The sequence below is a fragment of the Papaver somniferum genome, chromosome 1, assembly GCF_003573695.1.
Source record: "Papaver somniferum cultivar HN1 chromosome 1, ASM357369v1, whole genome shotgun sequence".
Taxonomy (NCBI): Eukaryota; Viridiplantae; Streptophyta; class Magnoliopsida; order Ranunculales; family Papaveraceae; genus Papaver; species Papaver somniferum.
In genome coordinates, this window is record NC_039358.1 from 98,156,374 (window position 1) to 98,163,808 (window position 7,435).

Genomic DNA, 7,435 nt, shown 5'->3' on the forward strand with positions numbered 1-7,435 from the left:
TCAGGACAGACTATCAACTACTCCAAATCATCGATACATTTCAATTCTGGGTGTTCTTCTTTCCACAAATATAGAACCAATCAGAGATTTGGAGTAAGAGAAATGGATGTTAATGAAAAATATCGAGGATCATATCTTTTGAAGTCAGATTACAACATAGACACTCATGAACCGTTGATCTCAAAGTTTGATAACAAACTAGCAGGCTACGGATCGTTCTTCGTCAACTCAGCTGGCAGAACAGTCTTGTCCAAGAATGTTCTTTCTGCGATTCCAATCTACTCAATGGGTACCAGTAAATTGCCGAAGGGAGTAATTAACCATATATCACAGATTCAACGAGCATTCTGGTGGGGTCGTGATATCCATAAAAGAAAATGCCACTTTGTTAATTGGGATAAAAATGGCTCGAGCCAAGGAAGATGGAGGCCTAGTTCTGAGAAATATGGAACAAGTTAATATTTCCTTAATTTCTAAACTGGTTTGGAGATTTTTAACAACTGCAGATGCTGCTTGGGTGCAATTATACATAAACAAATATCTTCAGTCTATTTCTTTCTGGGATGTTGATTCAAAACCTGGAGATTCAAAGACCTGGAAAGACATGCTTTCGATAAGAGAGATATTTATAAATAATTGTTGCTGGTTTATTGGCTCAGGGATTCAATTTATGTATGGAAAGATCCATGGGTACCAAACATTCCGGGCTTTAGGCCAACAAGATTAGATCAGTCCACTGCACAGGTTGAAGTAGTCTCAGATTTGTTTATTCAGGGTCAGAGAAGCTGGAATATTGACTTACTGTTACAGTTATTCCTGGAAGAGCATGTGGAAGCTATATCTTCCATATATATTCCTCAAGATGAATCAGTAGAAGATAAACTAGTCTGGCTGAAAACAAAATCAGGAACTTTTACTGTAAAATCTTGTTATAAAGTTTTTGCAGATAATGTGGCTTCAACTTCAATGGTTTCTTATTTCCCATGGAATTTTTTTTGGAAGAAGATGAAAATTCAACCAAAAATTCGCACTTTTATCTGGAAGGTTCTTCAAATTGTATATGGAAACTTATCAAGATTCAACAATCAGATTCACAACGTTTGTCCACTTTGCAACTCTGGTAAGTAATCTGTTTATCATCTGTTATTTTCTTGTCAATTCGCTATGGTTGTTTTTCAAGCAAGTCCGTTGAATATAACTATCTTGATTGGTACTTCTCCGATGGATATTATCCAATTTTGGATAAACCAACCCGACCAAGGAATCATGCTCAATCTGGGTTCATGCTTCTTGTGGAATATTTGGAAAACACGAAATGACAAAGTTTTCAACAACATACAGTCGTCAGTGCAGCCCTATGTTCATAAAGCCCTACAAGATTTTAAGAATTTTGATTTGCACCATGTTCTAAACTACTGCTCTTCAGTCCATATTCAATATCAAACTACAATTCAGTGGAAACCTCCACCACCTTATCACATCAAGATAAATGTGGATGCAGCATATTCAGATGGAAAAGGTGCAGCAGCAGCAATAGCAGCGGACTCGGCTGGTAGTCATCTTGGAAGTGGAGCTTTATATTTTGATTCCTTCTCATTGATGGTTGCAGAGGAAAAAGATTATGGTCTAGGCTCTCAATTGGCAAGAAGAATTCAAGGCTCAAGAATAATAATTGAAGGGGATGCAGAAGACATTCCTAAAGCTATTACAGGGAATAAGAATGATATTCCATGGAGTATACATTCCACTATTCTCTCTATTCAAGATGGCGTCAAGGATTTCAGTGAAATCATATTTACAGCTGCTCCTAGAGACGGAAACTCAATTGCTCAAGATTTTGTTCAATTTGCAATTTCTAATTTTCAAAACAGATGGTGGTCTCATGATGATCCACCTTTTTGTATTATGCAACGTCTTAATTTCTTTGAGGATTAATACAATTTGATATTTGTTTCCTTCACAAAAAAAAAAAATCTCAAACAGAATTATGCATGCAAAAGTTATATATAAACTACAAGACTAAACACAACAGTACGTAATCATAATAACAAGAACTAAAAATTAAAAAATTTGCTGCTGTAACAATGGTATAGAGCTACGACGTCTATCAATCCTGAACTGGGTTTCTATTGGACTATGACAATAAAAATATAGTTAACTATCGAGATGCCATCTCGTATTTATTAACAAAATATGAAGCTCAGTTTTTAACTCAGGCTAAGCAATTACAAATCATTCCTAGACGTGATTTTGTTGTAGTGTTCAAAAAACTTACCTCCGATGCATCCGAGAGAAGACTACTTCAAACTGAATATTGTTACTTTACTAGTAGCTTCTGTAGTACTTCTTCTATTTCTGTCGGTACAGTACCTGGAGAAGGCACAACAAAAGCTCTTCTTTTCCGCAACTTTATGAGCACCTGATAATGCTCAAGAGAAAACTTCAGTACCCAAATGTGTATATACAAAGCAAGGATGGGATGCACAATGATGATGCGGAATCTGTAAGCAATGATGATGCTGAATCAGTTTTGCGTAGTGTTGGTGCAGAGCTTGCGGAAACTGTACACCATAATTTGTGCAAGGAGGATGATAACAATCTGGAGATGCAAGAGATGGAAGCTTATAAGACTTATGAGGCCATGAAAGAGACAGCCCGGCAACGTGAGGTTGATGTTGAAGTCGCCAAAATTCAACAAGATATTGCAAAGACAAGGCTAGAGAATTTGAGGAAGAAGGTTTTAGATTTGCAACATTCACCAGTTAATAGTCCGACTCCTATGGATGCTCATGATGAAGCTAGTTTTAGTGAAGCCACTAAAACTTCAAGAAGATCTACTCCAGTTAAATCGTTAGAGAACTTAACGCTTTCTAATAGATTTGAAATTGGGACCGAAGACATTGATAAGGTAGTTATTGAAACTGATGAGGAAGTTGCAGATGTGGTGGACGTGGTAGCAACAAATATTTCAAAGGTAGTTGAAGAGGATGCAAGAAATTTGGAGTTACTTACTAACAAAGAACTAGATGAGCGTGAGAAGAAGGAATTGGCTGATAAAAAGAAAAATCAAGAGTTACTAAGAAGAAGACTATTACTGTGGCAAATGTTAGTCAAGTTCAAACACGAGGCGGAAAATCATCCAGACAGGGTTCGGCAAGCCCTTCGAAGAACAGAGTTAATTAATGCGTGTCTTTTATTGGAATGCTCAAGGCTTGGCTAAAGATGGTGCAAGGGCCAAGTTGAGTGAGCTTTATTGCATAATCCTGATGTTATTTGTATTACGGAGCTGCAGGTTCGTTGCACTACACGTTTTGTTAGGAATTTAAATTTTCTTGAATTTTGTGAAGATGTTATCACTAATGAGGTGAATGGTCAGAGAGGTAACATCTGGGTCTTTTGGAGGAATTCTCTAGCAAGGCCGAATGTACTATCTTCTTCAAAACATGCTATCACTTTGGATTTTTCTGGTAATTATATCACGGCTGTGCATGCTTTTCTGATGCGGTGGCAAGGAGGTCTCTTTAGCGGCAACTGGGGTTGGGATTTATTTCTATTCCGTGGTTGGTGTTGGGTGATTTTAATTGTGTTTTGCACTTAGATGAAAAGAAGGGTGGAAGGCCGATCAAAGAAATATTTATGAATGAATTTCGAAGTTGGATCTCTGACAATGGTTTGGTGGAAGCAGATGCTATTGGGAAGAAATATACTTGGTCTAATTGTCGGAGTGGCATTCATAGAATCGTTTCTAAACATGATAGGGTTGTTATCAACGATGCTTGGCATGGTAAGTTTGCTAACTTGAGGTGTAAAGCTATGCCAAGAATTTTCTCTGATCATTCCCCTCTTTTTGTTTTTGCTTTTGATAGTCCAAGGCCAAGTAGGGCTCCTTTTAGAATTCAGAAAATGTGGATTTCTCACCCATCTTTTTTGGATTTTGTAAAGGATAATTGGAGTGCCAGGATGGATGGTGCGCCTCCTTTTGTTTTCACGTCTAAGTTGAAGAGACTGAAGGATGCTTTGAAGATTTGGAATAGGACGGTGTTTGGAGATGTTCGGTTTCGCTTGAAACAAGCGGAATTGAATCTTGATAAGGAGAATGATATTCTGGATCAAAATGTTAGTTGTGAGCTGCAATTTTTGAAGGTTGCTGATGCTAGGAAAGTTGTTGATGAGGTGCGGACTGAACTGGAAGTTATGCTTAAGCAAAAATCGAGAACTAGTTGGTTGGAGATGGTGATCAAAATACTCGGTTTTTCCACAACTCCATTCGTATGAGGAGAGCCAAAACACAATCTCTGAATTGAAGATTTCTACTAACTCTACTTTGTTTTTGCAGGATGAAATAAAAGATTACATTGTTGATCACTACCGTGCAAAATTCAATGGTGGAGCTGTGCACATTGATCCAAAGTTGTTTGATTATGACATGAAAGCATCTCAGCTGCTGAAAGTGCTTTTATGGATGCTATTCCGTCTTTGGATGAAGTTAAGGAAGCTGTTTTTGATCTGGGCGCTGATTCTGCTCCTGGCCCTGATGGTTTTACAGGTTCTTTCTTTAGAGTCTGTTGGAACATTATTTCTAGAGATCTTTTTAATGCTATTGCAAACTGTTGGGCGATGCGGAAAATCCTAACGGCATTAACTCTAGTTTTATTGTTCTAATCCCAAAAATAATAAATCTGATGCTATTAAGGATTATAGGCCAATTGGTTTAAGCAACTTCTTCTTCAAATCATTACAAAGATTATGGCTACCAGACTTGGTACAGTGCTGAATAAATTGATTTCTGAGGACAAGTGGCGTTTATGAAGGGAAGAAACATTCATGAAAACATAGCTTTGGCGTCGGAACTGATCAATGAGATTAGTGTGGAAAGGAAGCATGGTAATGTTGGCCTCAAACTGGATATAGCCCAAGCTTTTGACACGGTTAGTTGGGAATTTGTTGTTGAAGTTTTTCGTCAATATGGTTTTTCTGATGCATGGTGTTCGTGGCTGCTTAATATTCTTAACTCTGCTCGGATTTCTATTATGATTAATGGTAGTCCTGAAGGTTTTTTCAGTATCACTAGAGGCTGCGTCAAGGTGATCCTCTTTCACCTTTGATTTTTGTTCTTATTGAAGATGTTTGAGCCGCAATCTCTAAGTTGTTTGCAGCAAGAAGTATGCACCATATGGTGAGCAAGAAAGGTGTGGCGCCAACTCACTTACTCTTTGCGGATGATATTCTTATTTTCTGTAAAGGTAATCTTCACAGTTTGCAGCATTTGAAGGAGATGCTTGGTATGTATCAACTTGCTTCTGGTCAATACGTTAGTTATGCCAAAAGCAAATTCTATTATGGTGGTGACAGACTTTCTCGTGTCGTTGCTATTGCAAAATTTATGGGCATGGAAAGGGCGTTATTCCCAGATAAATATTTGGGAATCCAATTAAAACCTGGTATTGTGCGTCATATTCATGTTCGACAAGTAATGGAGAAGATTATGGATAAACTGGCAGGTTCGAAGGGTAAGCTCTTGTCCTTTCAGGCTCGGCTAGTTTTAATTAAATCAGTGATTTCTAGTTATTTGCTTCATTCCATGGCTGTGTATAAATGGCCATGCACGGCTATCAAGTCAGTTGAAAGAGCCATTCGAAATTTCTTGTGGTCTGGTGATGCTGAGAAGCGTAAATACTTTACGGTTCTTTATGATGATCTTTGCCGTTCTAGGCGTGAAGGTGGGCTTGGTATTAAGAAATTGATTGATGTTAATAGGGCCATGCTTATGAAGTTGTGGGTTTCGATTCGTGACTCTGATAAGACTTGGGCAAGATTCTTGAAGGAAAAGTATTTCAAGATTAATGGCAACTTGATTGATTATAAGTTGGGTTCTTCGGTTTTTCCAGGAATCAGATTGGTGCATAATTTTGTGCAAAGGCATACACGCTCAATTATAGGTAATGGTGCTAATACTTCCTTATTTTTTGATAATTGGTGTGATGATTTTTCAATTGCGCAAAGACTTGGCATCACTAACAAAGGTCCTAATGATTTTAAGGCCAAAGTTAGTGATATTATTGTTGATGGCTCTTGGGTTATTCCTCCAAAGACTAAGGAATTGATGATAAGATGCAATATTGATGTTGATAATTTGCCTCTTATTGGTGGTGGAGATGATTACAAAATTTGGGACTTGGACAGCAAGGGCGTGTTTTCTGTTAAGTCGGCTAAGGCTGCCATCAGGGGGCCTGCAGAAATTTCGCCAGCTGCAGCTTTATTCTCGAGAAGTGTTGTACATCCTACTTTAAGTGTTCAGTACTGGAAGTTATTTCATAAGCAATGTTGTGCTACTGATGATAATATTATGAAAAAGACAGGTAGGGAGATGCCTTCTATGTGTCACTTGTGCAGGGAGGATTGCGAAGATGTCAGCCATATTACTTGGTATTGCAAAATTGCTAAGAAGATTTGGAATTGGGCAGCTGATATTTTTAATCTACAACCGAAAGAAGATCTTGTGGCCTCTTACAAGGTTGCAAAAGGGCGGAGTAGGATGATAAAGGATCTATGGCTTGTTTCAAATCTTGCAATAGTTACGGAATTATGGAAGTTGCGCAACAAGGCTTATTATGAGAACATGCGGGTTCGATGGCTTGAATTTAAAGGAAGGGTTCATCAGGTAATTCGTGATAACTCAATTAGAATGAAGGGCCACATGTATAATGCCTTATATGATTTGCGAATTTTGAATTTCTTTAGAGTGAAGCATAGGTCTTGCAAACACTTAGTTCCAACTGAAGCTACTTGGACGCCACCTAATCCAGGCGAGCTTATGATCTGTTGTGATGGTGCATCACTTGGCAACCCGGGCCAAGCTGGTTCTGGTATTGTTTTTCGTGATTCTAATTCGGCAGTTTTGGGAGTTTTGTGCGTTGGGCTGGGCTGGCAGACCAACTTCTATGCGGAAGTTTGTGCGATTATCTACGGTGCAGTTTTTGCTCAAAGATGGAATGCCAAAAATCTATGCGTCAGATCGGATTCGATGAGTTGCATTTTTGCTCTTCAAAAAGGAGAGTTTCTGTGGCAGTTAATGCAGAAGTGGAGAATGGCGAAGAGTTTTTACAACAATATTAGTTATGTTCATATCTACAGAGAGGCTAAATTTTCAGCTGATGAATCGGCCAAACAAGCTTGTTTGTTGGCTGAGGATAATTATGAGTTTTATGAGGGTATGCCAGGCTTTATTCATTTTGTTGAATGGCCTGGAGAGGTTTACTTTCGTTTTAAATAGATTTTATTAGCGTGCAGCCTTTTGACTTGGCGCTAATTTAGCCTTATCCCTGTACAGTTTCGCTTTTTTATTCTATTTTTGTTGACTGAGTAAAAAAAACAAAGCAAGGAAAAAAAATGAGTTAAACTTATTTACATCTACAGAAAATGAAATTGCCTAAGA

At 38.1% G+C, this 7,435-nt stretch overlaps 1 protein-coding gene across 1 annotated transcript; it reads left to right on the forward strand.

Annotated features, from left to right (window-relative positions):
• Positions 1 to 1,164: 1,164 nt before the first annotated feature.
• On the forward strand, positions 1,165 to 1,935 carry LOC113348015. Its single transcript, XM_026591709.1, has one exon. The coding sequence runs from the start codon at positions 1,165 to 1,167 to the stop codon at positions 1,933 to 1,935; it is 771 nt and encodes a 256-aa protein (XP_026447494.1).
• Positions 1,936 to 7,435: the final 5,500 nt, after the last annotated feature.

What these genes read in the sequence shown, in the direction of transcription:
- LOC113348015 (XM_026591709.1), top strand. Translation starts at nt 1,165, where the DNA reads ATGGTTGTTTTTCAAGCAAGTCCGTTGAATATAACTATCTTGATTGGT.